Source organism: Protomyctophum parallelum, assembly GCF_964188405.1.
Source record: "Protomyctophum parallelum genome assembly, chromosome: 3".
Taxonomy (NCBI): Eukaryota; Metazoa; Chordata; class Actinopteri; order Myctophiformes; family Myctophidae; genus Protomyctophum; species Protomyctophum parallelum.
The window spans coordinates 13,234,752-13,252,863 of NC_139698.1; the positions used below are offsets into that span (position 1 = coordinate 13,234,752).

At 41.4% G+C, this 18,112-nt stretch overlaps 2 protein-coding genes across 2 annotated transcripts in view; both read right to left on the minus strand.

Annotated features, from left to right (window-relative positions):
• The window catches only part of znf407 (zinc finger protein 407), a gene marked incomplete at its 3' end in the record, with an annotated part of 221,238 nt that extends 210,711 nt beyond the window's left edge, over positions 1-10,527 (minus strand). Inside the window, exons 1-2 of the mRNA XM_083762008.1 lie at positions 10,465-10,527; positions 1,079-1,798 (exon numbers count right to left, since the gene is read on the minus strand). Coding sequence (XP_083618134.1) covers positions 1,079-1,730 — 652 coding nt within the window. The 5' untranslated portion in view covers positions 1,731-1,798; positions 10,465-10,527. The remainder of the gene's footprint in view (positions 1-1,078; positions 1,799-10,464) is intronic.
• A 1,714-nt stretch (positions 10,528-12,241) lies between these two features.
• On the minus strand, positions 12,242-17,847 carry LOC310856229 (beta-Ala-His dipeptidase-like). Its single transcript, XM_083761513.1, has 12 exons — positions 17,740-17,847; positions 16,743-16,880; positions 16,045-16,188; positions 15,724-15,886; positions 15,523-15,611; positions 15,106-15,303; positions 14,402-14,486; positions 14,115-14,275; positions 13,799-13,963; positions 13,149-13,290; positions 12,652-12,799; positions 12,242-12,544 (listed from the first exon to the last, which is right to left on the minus strand). The coding sequence occupies exons 1-12, from the start codon at positions 17,809-17,811 to the stop codon at positions 12,478-12,480; spliced, it is 1,572 nt and encodes a 523-aa protein (XP_083617639.1). The 5' UTR covers positions 17,812-17,847; the 3' UTR covers positions 12,242-12,477.
• Between the last annotated feature and the right edge of the window lie 265 nt (positions 17,848-18,112).

Consider the following 18,112-nt stretch of genomic DNA (forward strand, 5'->3'; position numbering starts at 1 on the left):
AAACATGCAGTAATCCTGGTCACTAAACTACCTCCCCCTGGCCAGACTGATGTAGGGGAAAGGAACTCGTCGGAATAACGTGTTCCTTGAACTTCCTTCCACGCGCTACGTCCGGCCGGGGAACCTCTCCCCTGTCAGGTGAAAAGAAGCAGATTGGACTCCTCATGCATAGAAGGAAGCATATGGTCAGTCTGCTGCCCCCCCTAGGTTGGCAGAGGAGGTGTAGCGCAAATGATTACATTAGATGATTGACACTGGGTGAAAAAATGGGTTACAAAATTGTGGGATAAAAGTTTAATTAAAAATCAAAGGGATACAGACAGATGGGTGGAACGTTTACTCTGACACGGGTACAACGGGTATTGCATAGCCGGGTGGGGTATGGATCTCCAACTTCCATCGTGACTCTGTGATCTACAGCCGGGCACCGGTCTAGTTCAGTTAATGGCAGGATGGCTACTTGCCAACATGGCCGTCGTGTGAATATGGTCTATGGTAAACAAACAACTACTGACTGTCGTCCATTTTGGAATAATGTGCAAAACCAGTGGCAAAAGTGTTTTTGGTGAAGTTAAGCTCTAATTTGTATCTATGCAGGCTAACATCTCCCACTTTGTCACTTCCTTTTATGACGATTCAAATGATGATTTGAATAGCCAATGGGCTCCTGTTTCTACTTGCCCTCATGTAATGTTGTTATGAACAGACTATTATGTTCAATGAATGAATAATAGACCAACAACAATGAAGAGGATTCATATTTAATACTATGTATATAAATAATTTGATTAATTATAACAACATAAACAATCATTACAAAATAGTAAATACACAATAAATGGACTGGAACTCTTTTTTTCTCTTTCCTGAAAAGTAACAGTTGACATCTACCGTCAGCTACGATATAAACGATATTGTACTGTACTATAAGCGTTTTCCCTGGTTGATAGCAGTTATTAGTACTTAGATTTCAGAAAGTGTGTATCTTAAATAACATGTTGGGTCCAACTTGGGTGTATCAGTATGTTATGGATATTATTTTGCACTTTCCCTGGACAAGGGTACATCCCATACTCACATATCAACGGTATGTCTTTGGCATGGACTCTCTTGGTATGCAGATCTAGGAGAGGCTTGTCCCTGAACTCTTGTCCACAGTAGTCACAGGAATGAATCATCCTGGGTTTTGGGGTTCGCATGCTCACTCGCCTCTCTTGGACGGGTTTGTCCTCCTCCAAAGCGTCCTGCTCTTTGGGTGAGGGCTTCCCCTCACAAGCAGAGCCCTTTGCATATATCCCGTGATCTTTGGTCACTGCTTTCACCTCTTCCGGGGGGGCGCTCGCCGCTTCGAGCTCCTCCTCCGTTTTTGTGGCCTCAACCTCAACGCTCTCCTGCGGTGGTTCAACTGCAGGGCCCACGTCAGAATTATCAGATTCTTTTTCGGACTCTGACGGCTCCTTCTTGAATTTGCGTTTCTGTGCGTGTTTTCTTGCCGTGTGAATCTTCAGCGCTCTCTGACTTTTAGCCACAAACTTACAAACGGGGCAAACGTCGTCTCCATCTCGAGGCACATGGACTTCTACCCCCACTGCGGCTTGCTCTTCACTTGCTTCATCGGGCCCAGCGCTCTCAGCCGCCGGTGAATCGGTTACACACATCTCAACTTCTCTCTCATTTTGAGGCACCTTGTCCGCAACAACCTCTACATCCGAGATCAAGTTTTGATCCATATTACATGTCTCAATAGTCAGATATGAATGGGAAGCTGATTGCTGGCTTCAACGCTGTGATCCAAGTCCTGCAATCAAGAGAAAAATCTTGATTATAAAATAGAAAATGCCAAGAAAAACATGTAATACAATAAAAGTAGGCATTTCACAAGATAATAATGTATTATTATTATTATTATTATTAGTGTGGTTTCCCAAAGGGAAACCAGACTACTTTTTTATTCCTCCGGAGTAATCGAATAATCAAACTTCCACTTCTAATTTCCGCTGCGATTGGCAGAGCTTTGCATAAAGTTTGTAGCAGCTAATTGGCTGTTGTTGGTTACGACACCAATCTATGTTTTACAATAGTTTATAAAGACATGAATTCCCTTGAAGGGCAGAAGACCAAACTATTCAAGCGTTACAGAAATTTTCAAATTAGGGAGGTGCCTATGTAAGCGACTGCGGCAACCACACTTTTAGTTGAGTCACAGACTAAGGTTCTGTGACCATCCTCTGGCAAGGATGTTTTGATGATTGATTTGGCCTCTATGGACCCTTTATAAAATATTTAGCCCCCAGGTCCCTCGCAAAAATCCCGGCATTTTTTGCTAGAGGGCCAAATTCTAAACGGCGTCTGGCGCCTTTGCCAAGAATGAACTTTTGATCTAGATGACCTAGAATCATGTATGAAGACACTTTTCCATAAAAGTCAAGCATGAGGATTCCAAATCTGACACAATTCTAATCATAAGACCTCTTTTTGGCCCCAAAATTCAAGATGTCCGCCATCCAGTACAGTGAAAACATTACTTTTGAATAGGAAAGCAATCTAGGCTGTAATTCTTACAGACACAAAACACATGTTGTTGTAGCGACTACTTCTTCCCATCAAATCAAATAGTAGTAGTGCTATGAGGCTGAGCTGTCGGCAGGAACTGTATGGCGCGTTTCAATCAAATCCAGAAAAGTTCTATTGTAGTTTTAGATTTATTGACAAATAAACAAGGTCCAAGAATGTACTGAAAATGTTGATAAATGAAAACATACTCTGTTGGTATAAACGATCAAAAGATAAACGGTCAACAGAAAATATTGAGCCTAGAGCTCACCCCCATTCTCTCACTGAATGCCACTGCCCAGACACACAGCTGACATAAGTAAAATGATTAGCAGACACACAGCAGGAGCTCATCAATCAGGTAAGGGCAGTGGCACATCGAAAACCCAAGCGTGGGAAAAAATAAACAAATAGAATAAACAAACAAAATGTATATTTTGGCTCCTACACATGTGTCAGAGCATTCTGTGTCACTGGTTTCTGAATCATCAGATTCAGATGACTCCACCCTCCTCTGTGCATCATCCTCCTCCTCCACCTCCTCATCCTCCTCCTCACTCTCAACTTCCTCGTCCTCTTCAACTAGCCCTGTTGCAGGTATCACAAAACGCATGCTCTTTGCGTTTTTACTGGGAGATCATCCTGTGTCCTCATCACTCTGATCAAGGCAGAGAACCCAGACAAGTACCATGACATCTTGTCCTTTCTTGGTCCTTTCCATACACAGTGTGTGATGATGAGTGCCATCAACAAGCGCTACAAGGGGGAGAGAGCGAGTGCATTTTCTGGCAGCGGCATTAGCCGTGGAACACCCACGGCAGGAGGTAAAATAGTGTTTCTTGGCGGCATCAGTCAGACACTCTACCCCAAACCCTAAATCTAACCCTAACCACAAGCATGATGCAACGCATGGCATCAGCCGCGGAACACCCACGGCAGGCGACAGTGTTTCTCTGCGGCATCAGTCCGACAATCCCAGTTTCTCCGGCAGATGCCACGGCTGTTACCAGCAGTTTACCGGCAGTTGCGGCGTCTGGAGCACGGCTGCCGAATGTACCGACAGTGCAGCAGAACGGAGCTGTCATCCACCTACCCCCGGCAGCTGTCAGCCCTCCCCCCGGCAGCGCCGCGTCTCATTGCCGTAGAATGCACTCACTGCTTCTGACAAGGGGAGTGAGCTAGGAGATATCCTTGTCGCGGGAGGAGTCATTGCCAATGCTGAGGGATCTGTTGATTGTGCGCTGAAAGGCAAGAATTATAAGAGGGGCTGCGTTGCTTGAGGCTGATGTACTGTATGAGGCACTTATGAGTCAGCTGGCCAAGGAGAGGCTGATATCCAACCTAACAGAGGAGCTGAGAGAATCTTGATATTCTGAGGAATACAAGTCTCTCCCAGGAAGCCCTTGCTGCTGCTCATGCAGCACTGGTGGATGATGCAAGAATCTCATCAGCTACCTTTACTCCCAATTAGATAATTAGGTCAGTGAGATGGCAGACTACTGGAGGGACTGTGCATGCAGTCCATCTACAACTGGGAAGAGTATGTCAGCTCTCTGCGTGCTATGCAGCCATGGATGGTAACATACAACAACAATAAGTATGGGAGGTGTCTGCCTGACTTCTGATGATGTTGACAGCTCTTCCAGCTCTTCCTGCTGAACGGGTTGGCTTCCTTCATACTAGTTTCACTCAGTCCATCACATCCTCTAAAATGAAAAGCAGCTGCTGGTGCACTCCAGAAATGTTAACAATTTGGCCCGCATAAGAGCGGAACACAACACTCTTGCCACCCGAAAAGAAGCCAAGAGGAAGCACACGGAAAGTGCCCAGGATGGGCATGATCTGGAGGATGGCAACTCCATCAGCGGAAGATCGAGATCAAGAAGGCAACCCATACAAGTGGTTGGACTATGTCCACAAGGTGTAATCCATCATCCTTGTGATGCTCACCGTATCATGTTTGAATGACCCATACAATGCAGCATACTCAACTAAAGATGATGAGCGAGACCTGTGTGTAAGTGTAAGGCACATGTTAACAACACGTACATGAAATTGAATGACACCTTCCCCTCTGCCAAAGCATTCAAAACACTACTATGTAGTGTCAGTAACAATGAGTGGTTGCAAAGGTGGTAAAAATATCTGTGGCACAGCAGCAGCTCTCACGGTGTGGAGATAGCCTTGACCTTGAGAAGGAGGTATAGAACAATAGTTATTTGCATATAAGGGACAGGTAATCTATGGAGACAAGAAGCCTGTGCTGCCAATTAGTAGAGAATGAAGAAAACATAATGAATCTGTCTCACTCCAAATGGAGATAGCCTACACCAACACTGCCTCCACACCAACTACTTGGTGTATCTAGTGCTCCACCCCACACTGAACTGAAGCACCACTCAGACAGATTGAGAGTTGGTGGGTGGTCGCTGTCGTCCTGTCTGCCACCTGCGGCCTGCTCTCCCAACACACCTACCAGTTGAAGATGACGAGGGAGTTGAGAGTGAGGAGGTGGAGGATGAGGATGAGGAGGAGGAGGAAGCACAGAGGAGGAGGGTGGAGTCACCTGAATCTGATGATTCATAAACCAGTGACAGAATGCTATCTGACACATGTATTATGTGTCTGTAAAAATTACAACCCCCAAATGGATTGCTTTCCTATTCAAAAGTAATGTTTTCACTCCACTGGATGGCGGTCATCTTGAATTCCGGGGCCAAAACGAGGTCTTATGATTAAAATTGTGTCAAATTTGGAATCGTCATGCTTGACTTGTATGGAAAAGTGTCTTCATACATGATTCTAGGTCATCTAGATCAAAAGTTCATTTTTGGCTATGGCGCCGGATGCCATTTTGAATTTGGCCCTCTAGCAAAAAATGCTGGGATTTTTGCGAGGGACCTGGGAGCGAAATCTTTTATAAAGGGTCCATAGAGGTCAAATCAATCATCAAACCATCCTTGCCAGAGGATGGTCACAGAACCTTAGTCTGTGACTCAACTATTTGCAATTTTTCAAAATTGCAACTTTTCTAGTTATTATTATTATTATTCCCCCACTACTACAACTACTATTATTCAGTACAGGAAACCAAAGTTTTAGACTGTAGCCACAGTGGCTGATCCAACAGTTCCCAAGCATTTGCACTACTGTAGCCTACAGACCAAATAGGGAAAAACAGAACTGCAACTGCTACATCTGAAATGTTGGTAACCAACCAACAGTAACCTGAAAAAGTTGGTAATCAAACAACAAACGTATAAATCAGCCCCAATATCTACCAACCCCCCCCCCCCACACACACACACACACACACACACACTAGGGCTGTTTCATAATATGAAAGAAATTCGAATATTAAAAAATATATATATATTCGAAAGCTAAAATTGCCATTCGAATGGAGCTTTTATCATTTATTAATTCTATTTAATATTTTTATTTTGTTTTATGTTATTTTATCCGCTCACTAAATGTATTGAGTAACGAATCTACCGCTGTGAAATTAGGGGTGGGCGATATGGACAAAACTTTTATCACGATATTTTTTCAAGCTTATCACGATACACGATATTATCACGATATTTTCGCGCCCGGTTTTTTATGGTTATTTTTCAAGTTACTTAACAGTACAAGGTAACAAAAATTTAAGAAATACCATTTAGACTGTATTTAGACATTTAAATACCATGAGAAACTCCTCATCGGTATGTGCACGAGCACACACACCCCACACTATTATAATGTAGCTGTCAGCAGAAACCGCTTGTTGTCATTTTTTTATATTTTATGTCTTGCAAATGTATGCTCTACCATACTATAGCATCACATCAAAAGCAACAGAAATAGCAGATCCGCAAGCTCTGCTTATCGTCTCTGTCGGTGGAAATCCCATATAGGATTCAAATTCAAAAAGGGCTAAAGTAGCAGATCTACAAGCTCAAATCATGTCACTTCACTCACACATCTCGTGCTTGTGGATCTTCTACTTTTGCTGCTTTTGTGTGACGCTGTATCAGTGATGTAAATAGGTTTTCAAATATGGGTCCCGGGATGCACAGGTGGTCATTCAAATGATTCCCAAAAAGTTGTTATGAGTCCCATTTGGCCTTTAGTGTGGTCAACTTTTTGAGGGCACAAGGCCAAGTGCCAGGGCATGAAGGCCATCAATTAAAACAATGATTTTAAGTCCCCGGTCATCATTATTTTAGCTTAAAAGGTTAAGGATGATTAATTTTTTATTTATTTAAAGGCGAACATTGGTTCAGAACAGTGCTTCTTAAATAAATAATCACAGCTTTAAATAACAAAATATAAGTAGCTACTGTTGTAAAATATTGTAAACATGTCTGTAACATGGGGTCCCAGTGCAGAGATGAAAATCACAATGAAAAGGCCTATAGGACCCTGTCACCCTATAGGCTAATTCATATACATTTAATTTGGGGGTCCTTGAAATTCCTGGATAAGTCCTTGAAATGCCTGAAGAAGGTCAGTAGACCGAAAGCTTGCCAAAAATAAATTGATTGTGCGCAGATCTGAGTGTGCGGAGCTTCCCTTTATTTTTTCTCTTATTCCCTTTGTGGCTCCAGCACCTCTCTAAAGTTTTTTTCAGCGGATGAGCGGTGGTTCCTTTTCTATTGGGGTCCTTGAAATTAAAATGGCTGAGGATCACTGGATTAAACTGAGTTAATTCACAGAAAATACATTCATTTGTATAGCCCTATGTTTCTGTTCTGCCTCGTCTGTTTTTGTTCTGATATTGTCACAACTGTGATTGATATGTTCCTTGTTTTTACCTTCTAACTTTGTTTCTTAAGGTGCTTTATAAATAACATTTCATTTTACTTACTTACATAACTTTTGAATGAGGGCTTGGTTTAGAAAAGATTATTTTGTGCTAAAGTAATACATTGAATAACATGTAGATGTTAAGGCTAAACTGGCATAGGCACATGAGGCTACAGCTCAGCGCAATGCTGTTTCCCTCTGCCTAGAAGAAAGGGGGCGGGGACTTTGGGAGTGCTGAGAACTCAACAGAGTTATAAGCAAACCACGCCGTCCATTGGGGTGCCGTAGCAACGTGTGGTTAGCTTGTAGATCTTTTATTTTTTGTGAACGAAACTGTCGTACTGCAGAAGTAAAAATTACGGCATAGAACTGCATATATAGAGTGTGCATTCACTGTCTGATGCAGCACATTTATCGTGATGAAAACGATAACTCTAAAAAGCCATATCGTGGAGACGTTGTATCGTCCCGACGATAATTATCGCCATATCGTCCACCCCTATGTGAAATCTCCCCGGCCGCTTCCACTGCATGTGAAAACGTGCACGTTTACGTCTATTACGGTCCCCGTGGCCTCGCGACCGTAATAGAGACGGCTTAGTGGCCCGGTGATAAATGAGCGGAGACTAGCCAGCTACACGAAGGTGACAAGGGCACTGATTGCAAAGGCTGAGCACGCGGTCAAAAACGTCGAAATGTCTCGAAAATATTTTCGGAGGCTCGATTTTCGTGCGTTCTAGGCCCCGTGGCCTCGCGGTACCGCCGCTGACAAGCCCGCGGTTCCGTGGGTCCTGAGCGGGGCGACGAGGGCTACTCCGCATGGTCAAGCCCGTCGCGCAGAACCCAGGCGGTACCCCCGAAAAGTTCCGAAATGTCCGGAGGAGCGGCGGCGCTTAGAGTGACCGCAATGACATGACATAATGTCCGTGGAAACACAAGCATTCGGTGGGTCTCGCGCTAGGCCTGTCGTTTTACGTTTCACGTTCACTGTAAAATGCATTTGCACTATAGACAGACAACAATCTTACCGTGCTGAGTGCACTGTGCTCAATAAAACAGTTTAAACGCTATTTTGTGCCGTGAAAACCATTATTACGTGTGCTGAAAGTACTGCTTTGTCGTTTGGAAGGGGGGGCCCTCTAGTGGACAGAACGTGCATCGTATTATATTCTGTGTATTATTATAGGCTAAATATGAGCTAAAATAAACAATGTAAATATTCGAATATTTTCGAAAATTACAAATAATGAAGCAATGAAATTCGAATTGGATTATAGAGGTGAACTGACAGCCCTAACACACACACACGCACACACACACACACAACATTGTTCATTAGTTTTCACTAGACTGTGAGAACAAACGTAGCTATTTGTCACCATCTAGTGCTTACAGGGGCAAACTGAAAGAACTGTTGGGCAAAACTATAGGCTATCAGCCAGACAAGATAAAAACCAATTAAACCACTGTTTTCCATAGTTTAATAGAAAATGGTGTCATTGAAGTTATTTTAAGTTAACATTTTGAACAACACACATAACATTTATTGTATTTGTATCCACAGTAGCTGCACAAATCCATCTTTAAACAGTAGGGGGTCTCGGAAGTGCCAGCAATCATCTCTAAAGCATTGGTTATCAAAGTGGGGCCCAGGGACCCCAAGGGGTCCTCGAGGGAGTTCCAGGGAGCCCCCGACTTACTGATAGATAGGAACCAAATGGACCAATGGAACCAATTGGATGGGTCCATTTGGTTCCATTTGTACACTTTCAAGGTTAAATTAACATTGGAATATATTTTTCAAATGGCGGTCCACATGTGATTGATTGGTTGATTGAAATGTTTATTTCACAGTATGCAGAATGGGTACATTAAACAATTCAAACCAAAGCACAAGTCAATACAAAAACTGTTACTGTGGACGACACCACAAAGCATTACGCCCATTTACAACAGGATCCATCATTTTCAATTCATCATTTAGAGAAGTTAAAATATACAATACACATCTACTGTATAAAGAATGTAAAATAAATCACACCTGTGTGAAGTGAGGGGTACTCTTATCATCATATACTGTATCATCATGTCCAGCTTTTAATGTTTGTGTTGATAAGGATGTAAAAATGGCCATTCATTATCAATGCATTTAATGGTTTGAAGTTTGTGTTTACACACAGACACACACACACACACACACTAAAAGCAGGACCTCAAAATTGGGGGAAAACTGTCAATTTGGGGTCCTTCCTTGGCATGAAAACGTTTGAGAACCACTGCTCTAAAGCGTGTGATATGGATTGATTTCTTCAAATATTGCTCATCTGAGTAACTTTGCACTCCAGGCAACAGCTTCTGGGTGCACTGGTCTGATCCTTAAAAAAAGATGCCCAGGGTCAGACGTTCATATTTTGTTCAATGAAACGTTCCTACTGGAATTGAAATGTTCGCTTGTTGTATTTATATTAAGGGCAGTCCAGCTCTCATTGTAAATTGTAATTACCGGTGAATTTGGCGGAATGGCGGTACATAACCTCACCAGTCGGTAGACTCGGTACACGCCAGTCGAGTCGACCGTTGTACGAGTAAGTATAAACCAGGTTTTGGCCAAACACACAACTACTACCTAGCAACCTAGCTAATGGATTACAAAGCCTCCCCAAAGTAAAAGCTAACTGCTTAAAATGGCGCATATGTTACATTTGTAACGCGGTGTTTATATGCCGTCCCATGCTGCCGTTGTTAATAAGAATATGTGCACATTTTGACCGTTAAAAGTACAGCTGTTGTTGCACAGAGTTCAGGCATGTTGCTGCCTGCTTGTTGTTGGCTAATCAGCTAGCAACATGTTTCTGTCACTCTGTGAATGACAGAAAAGCACAGCCAATGGCATTGGGATATTTTCCTGGCTGTCCAATCAGAGCATCTCGGAGGCGGGATTTGGGGGCTGGAAAACGACGGCAGCACAGAGGCCCAAAAAGAAGATTAGCATCGACCTTCGAGTCGCCATTACTATGCGATATACGGTGGCGTTAAAACTCTTCAATTGACCCTCGGCGAGTGTTTAACTTCGACACAATGTTTAAGTTGATGATATAATGTTAATTCAAATTGTCTTACCGTGTTATTTTACCCGTATTGTCAAGGTCCGCGCTTTTTGCTGCTGGTCACTAATGGCGTCCCGTAGCATTGCACTGTGACGTCACCAGGGGGCGGCCCAAGCTGTTATGTTAATCACCTGATTGAACTAACCATTTGCATTATATTTGTGTGATAAAATGATTTTGATTTATAAAACATTTGTATCGAGTCTTTTCTTTACATATGGACAGCTTTACATAAAAAGTCCATGCTCAATAAAACCACATACGTTTAGAATTAGGGTCCAGGGCATACTCTAAGGTCCAGGGTCCACAAAAACAGTAAAGCAATTATTATAATTTAAAAAAAAGCCTTATTTTCTTTAATATTTCGGTTACTTGTTATATGATACTCCTATGTATATCGTTTTCCCCTGTAGGCCTATTGTTGATTTGTATATTTATTATATTATAGTTTAAAGATGTTTGGTGCGAATTTACATAATTTGTAAAGGGGGGGGGGTAATCATGTCAACAGAATATCAACTGGTATAATTCACATGAAATGTTGTTTGACACGCTTTGGTGTTTTAATTAATGATTAGAATTAAACTATTTGCACCAGAAAACATAATTAGGCCTACATACTGTTACATGTATATTTGTCAGGCTATATTTCATTCTGAATTGCTGTTGTCTACTAACATATGATAGGGGAAAATACTCCAGCAGCATAAAAGGTTAATATTACACTTAATCAGGTAAATAGGCTACTGGGCTGGGGCTGCAGTTTAGGGCATGGACCTACATGTCTGCTGTCTGGTCATTCAGGGGTCCTTGAGCTACATTCTAAAAATACAGATTTGCTAGTGAAGGTGACTGAAGAGGAGGAAGGCCTACTTTTTGGGATTAACTAGCTGATTTTGGACAACAAAAAGTTGTTTCTTTCCCCGACTAGAATAGGTTTATCTTTTTTTGAGGGGCGCTATAGCAATGCATGGCTTTTGAAGATGATATGCCAGCCTGAGCCAAGTCTATGTACATTGAGAAATGAGGATATAACAATGTTTGTTTAGAGCACTTAGGACGTAAAATGTTTCCCAGCCAAGGCTATGGACTTTAACGTTTGTTTAGGGCACTAAAAGATGGCGTATGACTTCATGTGGCCTATATAAATAAAGTGGGCGCCCCTCACTTCACACGGGTGTGTGTGTTTTTTTTTAAATGCATATGAAACAGACACAATGATACTTATATATAATTTACTCTCAAATGGCCACCCAGTGATTAATCACCACTTCTATGTGACACACAGTGTTGGCGTTGCCACAGCCTGAAGATGGATGAATGCAAAGGCTTTAATTGATACAGTAGTCTGGCAGGTCAGGAGGTGATAAATGAGACCCCTGCAATGAGTACACTGTTTACTTTCACAGTCATTTTGTTTAATTCATCACAGTCAAAATTATGTGACATGGATGGTTGGAAACGCAGCCCCCATCTCCCATTTTTCATTAGGATTCATTATTCATTTTTGCTCACCAGCTGCCTTTAACTAAAATAAGAGAGGCTGGCTTTGGTGGACAATGACTGAAGGTGTGACTTCGGTACTTTGCCTGTTCTGTGCCGATTCTGTATAATATTTCTACCTCCTTTCTTTGATTTCCTATCTATTTGTCTTACCTGATTCCTGCATGCCACATTCATTTCACAGCACAGGCCCACAAATTCAAAGTAATGGTGATATAAAACAAACGGTGACAAAACAAACATTAAATTCTCTTTATTGTTAATGGCATTTAATGTTTGTGTTAGGGACAAGATAACGTAAAATTTCTCTTCATTGTCAATGGCGTTTTTAAAACAAACATTGAACTAAAAACAAACATTAACCTGTAGGCTATAGCCCCTCAAAAATCTAACCCTGGGCTGTAACGAGGAAATTCGTTTTTTGTTAGAAAAAGTGTTCTGACGATCCCATTTATTATACAAAATTCCCAAGTTCAGTTAGCCTGGACGCCGGTCTTCAATACCACATTAACATCTGTGTGTGCTAATTTAGTTGAGAGAGCTCATAAATGTAAGCCGCAAACAGCTTGGTCCCCTCAATGAAGTTGTACCTGCAAATTTCAGATAAAGACAAAAATAGCAGGGGGAGAAGTATTTTGATTGAATATTCACTCTGTTTGAATTGACTTGACTAACCACTGTATCATGGACTTCTCACCTGCTGATCTTCTCATTCTGAGAGTGCTCTCCGTCATCGTGGGCACCGATTGGCAGCATCATCACACTTTTACCCGTCACCTCTTGAAAGTCCTGGGCTATGGGAATGGTTGATCCCTCACGGATCAACTCAGGGTCCACTCCAAACACTGGCACACGGAAAGGATGCATTTCTTACTTAAGTTACAGTACTTCAAATAGGAGCTCACTCAAAAAGATGCAACATGGAATGGCTACACATACCGTCTGTGAGACATTTTACAGGGAACAAATGAAAAGAAAAAGAGCTGTATTTAGACAACATCAGCACCTTCAGCAGTTTAAATACAGGTGCAAATGCACCTGTATAATGTAAACACTTGTGACAGGGTATCACTAGACTTCGTTACCGATGCAGTGCCACTCGAGCTGTCTGCCTCAACTAGCTGAAGCATGAATTTTTAACATGGGGGGGGGGGGGGGGGGATCCATTAGCAGAGTACAAAATGAAACATATACCACTTTTAACTGCTTTCTTCCCTGCTGTGTACTGTGGGTCCTTGATGTCCCCCAACCAAGGTTTGGCCTTCACAGTGGCAGTCACTTTGAGCCTGTTGGGGCTTCTTAGTCCTTCAAAGACCAGTTGGAGATGCTCTTGCACCTGTTGGAGAGCATCTATATAAGGTGGAAAATTGGTCTGTCTGTCTGTCTGTCTGTCTGTCTGTCTGTCTGTCTGTCTGTCTGTCTGTCTGCATGCCTGTCTGTTTGTCTAATCTATATCTACAATGTTCTATTCTCTTTATTATTACATCTAGTGTACAGGTTAATCTGAGTTTTTTGTTTATCAGCCATTGTAGCAGAATTGGTAATAATTGGTAATACAAATAAATTGGGCAGAAACTTTGCATAGCGGATGACTGACTCGTAGTACTGTCTGTACTGATATCATACATAATACTGTAATGAGTCATGCCAGATTGAGTGCTGAACACACCTGGATGATGATGAAGTTCAAGGCCAGGTCAAAACCTACAAACATATTGCTTTTTGCTTAATTGACCCCATGCAACACCAGGCACACATTTGACATGTCGCTGCCCTATTAGTTAATGATTATCATTGGTTAGGTTACATTAGGTTAAGTTAAGTAGATGCAATGGTGCCAATACCTGTCTCTCAACTTCAGGTGGGTCCATATTGGGCACTAAACGTATTGAGAACTTCCCAATGACACGTCTAGGAATAACTGTTTTGCTTCCTGGCTCTGAGAATGCTCCCTGAATTCCGTGCATAGACAAGGAGGGGTAGCGCCATCGGGCCATCAAGACTTCTTCCTGAATCGCAAAAGGATGCTCTAGTCAATATTCTGCAAAATTCCAAATTCCAATTCAAACCCATTTGAAATATTACATATTGAAAACTGATCTGATGTCTCTTCGAGGCTGGCTAAATTGCAACATTAGACTGCTGTTGGCAACACTTTACCTTTGTGTCTTGCAGGAAGTGTTTTACACCCACTGAACGTTTCATTTCCTCCAGGTCAAAGCTGATGTGCTCATAGGTGTTCCTCTCATCACCAGTAAGGGGCGCCACATTATCACTTATGCCAGGAATGAGGATCTTACCTGTATGGTCTGACAGACTTCCTATTGGCATGTATGTAGAAGAGGATAGCAGCAAAATTACAAAACTAAACATTTGATATGTTTCAATTTGATAAAACTGATACCTTGTGGTATCTGGAAGGATAAGAAATAAACTCTCTCTCTCACCCAGTAACGCTATTAGATCAAACATAGGTTCATGGACTGAACCCCCATATACCCCAGAATGAAGATCTTGCTTGGGCCCATCAACCTTGAAATACACAAATGTAGGTTAATAGCAGTGGTGGAAAAAGTACTCAAATGTTTTACTTAAGTAAAGGTATAAATTCTGCAATGTAGATGTACTCCGTTACAAGTAGAAGTATTCAAATTGTATTATACTCAAGTAAAAGTACAAAAGTATCGGCATAAAAATGTACTTAAAGTACTAAAAGTAAAAGTGCTGATATTGCAGAATGTCCCATTTCACAAGTTCGAAATGTGTACAAAATCTTTTGAAAATAGCAGATCTACAAGCTCTAAATACGTCGCACCACGACACATAGTATTGTAGTAACTGAAGTTTTCAAATAATTTTGCCTCTGAGATGTAGTCGAGTAGAAGTAAAAGTATTGGAAATTGGAAATACTCAAATAAAGTACAAATACCTCAAAATTGTACTTAAGTATACTTGAGTGAATGCACTTAGTTACTTTACACCACTGGTTAATAGGCGCACTTGTTTGAACAACTTTTCTTATTTGTATGGCTGACTAATGCAAAGGTTTGGGCACCAAAATACATTCATTAAACAGTATCTGAATTCACAATATGTTTGTTTTTTTCTGCCATTCATACAACTCCACTTAATTCACACCATTTCACTTCACCTCCACAAAGAAATAGCAGCTACCCCTGGTTCCATAGGTCAGGGCGGGATTTCTGGTCGCCCAAACATTGTCGGAGATGACAATGTAGTCCACGTCTGCAAAGAAGCTATCGTTCCTCTTCTTGGTCAAGTCCAACAGACCGAGTGATCCCACTTCTTCTGTCCCTTCTATGATGAATTTCAGATTCATAGGTATTTCCTGAAAAAGATGGAGCAGTATATGCCTTTGTATTTGTAGTTGTACATACCCAGTTTAGTACCACAGTCTGTGGTATGATGTTACCTTTTTACCATGTGCTCTTTTGGTTTAGTAAAAATTATTTCTGGATACAAAAAAAGAATAGGCCTAATGCATGTTTAAGTAACATTACAAAAATAATAATTTTGTCTGTCAAAATAATAACGTGTAATGTGTAACCTTCTCTGTCGCTTTATATGATTCAACAGCATGAAGCCAGGCAAGCACAGGCCCTTTATTATCAGTAGCACCTCGCCCATACAAGTTACCTAAAAGAGGGGAACTCTCGTGACATAATTATTGTGAAATAAAAAGATATTTATGATGAAGCCACATTATTTAATTCACCACAATTGAGCTGATGTGACATGGGTAACCCACCATTGATTTCAGTCAGGTTATAGGGATCAGTGACCCAGCCATCCTCCTTCCTGGCTGGTTGAACATCCACATGACCATATATGCAGAGTGTGGCTTTCTTTGGGTCCCTGGCGAATTCAGCCAACAACACAGGTGGCTGAGGAATGGTCTCTCCACAGGGCAACTTTTAAAAGCAAGGCACAAAGTACAAGCTGAGATTTAGAGAGTGTTATATAGCATGTTTATTTTCTGAATGCACTGCAGCACACGTGAAGAAAATGTACCTATATGATTCTTATTTTGCAATGTGTGTGTGGCCGGTATTAATAACTACTTCAATACCTGTAGTGTGCCGACATCTGCTAACTCCACGCTAGCTCCTAGTTCTCGAAGCAGGTCCGCTGTCATGTTCAACATCTTGTCGATTTCTCCCCATTTGGCTGGACTGGATGAATCACTTTCAACAGCCACCCACTCCCTCAGCCTCTGACACATCAAACGGCACAATGGACATTAATCAATATATCACCAACACTATTTTCATCTTCCATTGCAATCCCCAATATTGAGCATGTTTTGGTGAGTGGTTGAACATAGCATAACATAGTCTTCTTTTTTTATTATTGTATTTGCACAATAAAAACAGTACAAAAAAGTATTATTAAAAGAGAAAAAAAACTCACTGCAGGTGAGAAAAGAAACCCACAAAGGGCTTATACATGGTTTTCACCCAAAATAATAAACAAATAGTAAGTTAGACAAGCATAGTATCACTAAGTTTTAGTCAGTTGCCTTTATAGTTTTTTGATTGATTGAATAGTTTAATAGTACAGTCAAACACTCAGTCGAACAGGGATAGCAACAAAAAAGTCCTTGCGGTCTTGTATCCATTTAGGCCCTATGCATGTACTGTATGCAATCAATTCAACAGAATCCTATATCATCAAAATTCAATATCATCAGTTACTCTGTGAGTTTGTGTTCAGTCCTTATTTGTGTTCTTCTAAATCAAACATGAAACAGGAATGCTCAGCTCTTACCTGAATGAACTGGTTCTGTTGTTCAGTGACATGTTGGAACAAAGGCTCCAACATCGTTGTATATGTCACAGAGGTGGGGGAGAATGAATCCGAGCCTGTGGTATGTAGTATTAGGAATACAGGAACAATGAGCCATGCCTGAAAATAAGGTAATTACAATGAGACATGAACTATGGTCTCAAGTAAATATGCACTGTAGCTCTATAGTATACTGTATGAAATAAACTGGACAAACTGGATAAACTGGACATTGTTGACCTACCCGGGGTTGAATATCCTAGTGGTATAATGGGATCAAAGATCCTTTTTTATTATGCAACAACATAGAGTTGTTAGTTAAGATTGATATCCAGATAATGGATTACTTAATGTTTTTTTAAGTTAATATTTCCACTGAGCCTTACTTAACATCTACTAACTTTACTTTACTTTACTTCCAATGCTTGGATACCTTCTGCCAGAAGGCAACGGAGTGAACAGTCCCCTACCCACACCAGGGACTGTTCACTCTGTAGCCTGGATACCTTCTGGCAGAAGGCAACAGAGTGAACAGTCCCCACCCACCCACCAGGGACTGTTCACTCTGTAGCCTTCTGGCAGAAGGTATCGACTATCATTGGAAGTAAAACAGCAAGATTCTCCAAGAGATTTTTCCCCCAAGCCATTAGACGTTTTGAACAAGTGCAATATCCCCTAACCTTTTCCCCCCATATGCTGCTATAAGGACTCCTGTTGTGCAATACCTGTCTCTCTATGAACTAATGGTGCTTTTTAATTTATTTGTTTTTAAAAGTGGATTTTAGATTTTAATAGTATTTTAGTTCTCTTTTAACTAGCATACTAAAAGCCAGTGAAACGACATTTCGTTCTCTTATGCATTTTTTCTATCTATCTATCTATCTATCTAATCAATAAACCATGCACAATCATCAAGGACTCACCTTACACTGAGCTGGACGTATGACGACGATACACAAAAGAAAGAAGAATGACTCACCGATGTTTGCAAATGCCATGCACGGTCCTGTGAACGATGTTGCAAGGGAGGGTTCCTTTGTGTAGCCACCATGTTTCTTTCTGTTGATCTGCTGTCTGACTGGTTCAGATGACTTGCATTCACACTGAGCTCATAATGATCTCCACATGGCTACATATCCTAGCCTAGTTTTAGTAACTCCCCCAAACGTTCATACTCTACATCAGATATGGGACTTCAGAACTTCAACTGTCAGCATCATGTCTAGCTTTGGACCTTGGTCCATATCCTTCAAGTCCTTAAGGCTATGGGCCTTGTTGCCTGACTCAGACGACACATATAGCTGCATAAGCATGTTGATAAGCATGTCTACTACTGTATCAGACTGTACATA

Coding starts and splice junctions, on each gene's coding strand:
- LOC310856229 (XM_083761513.1), bottom strand. CDS start 17,811: ATGGTGGCTACACAAAGGAACCCTCCCTTGCAACATCGTTCACAGGAC. Junction 16,881..17,739: donor CATGGCATTTGCAAACATCG/GTGAGTCATTCT, acceptor CCTTATTTTCAG/GCATGGCTCATTGTTCCTGT. Junction 13,291..13,798: donor CACCTGAAGTTGAGAGACAG/GTATTGGCACCA, acceptor GCTCTCCAACAG/GTGCAAGAGCATCTCCAACT.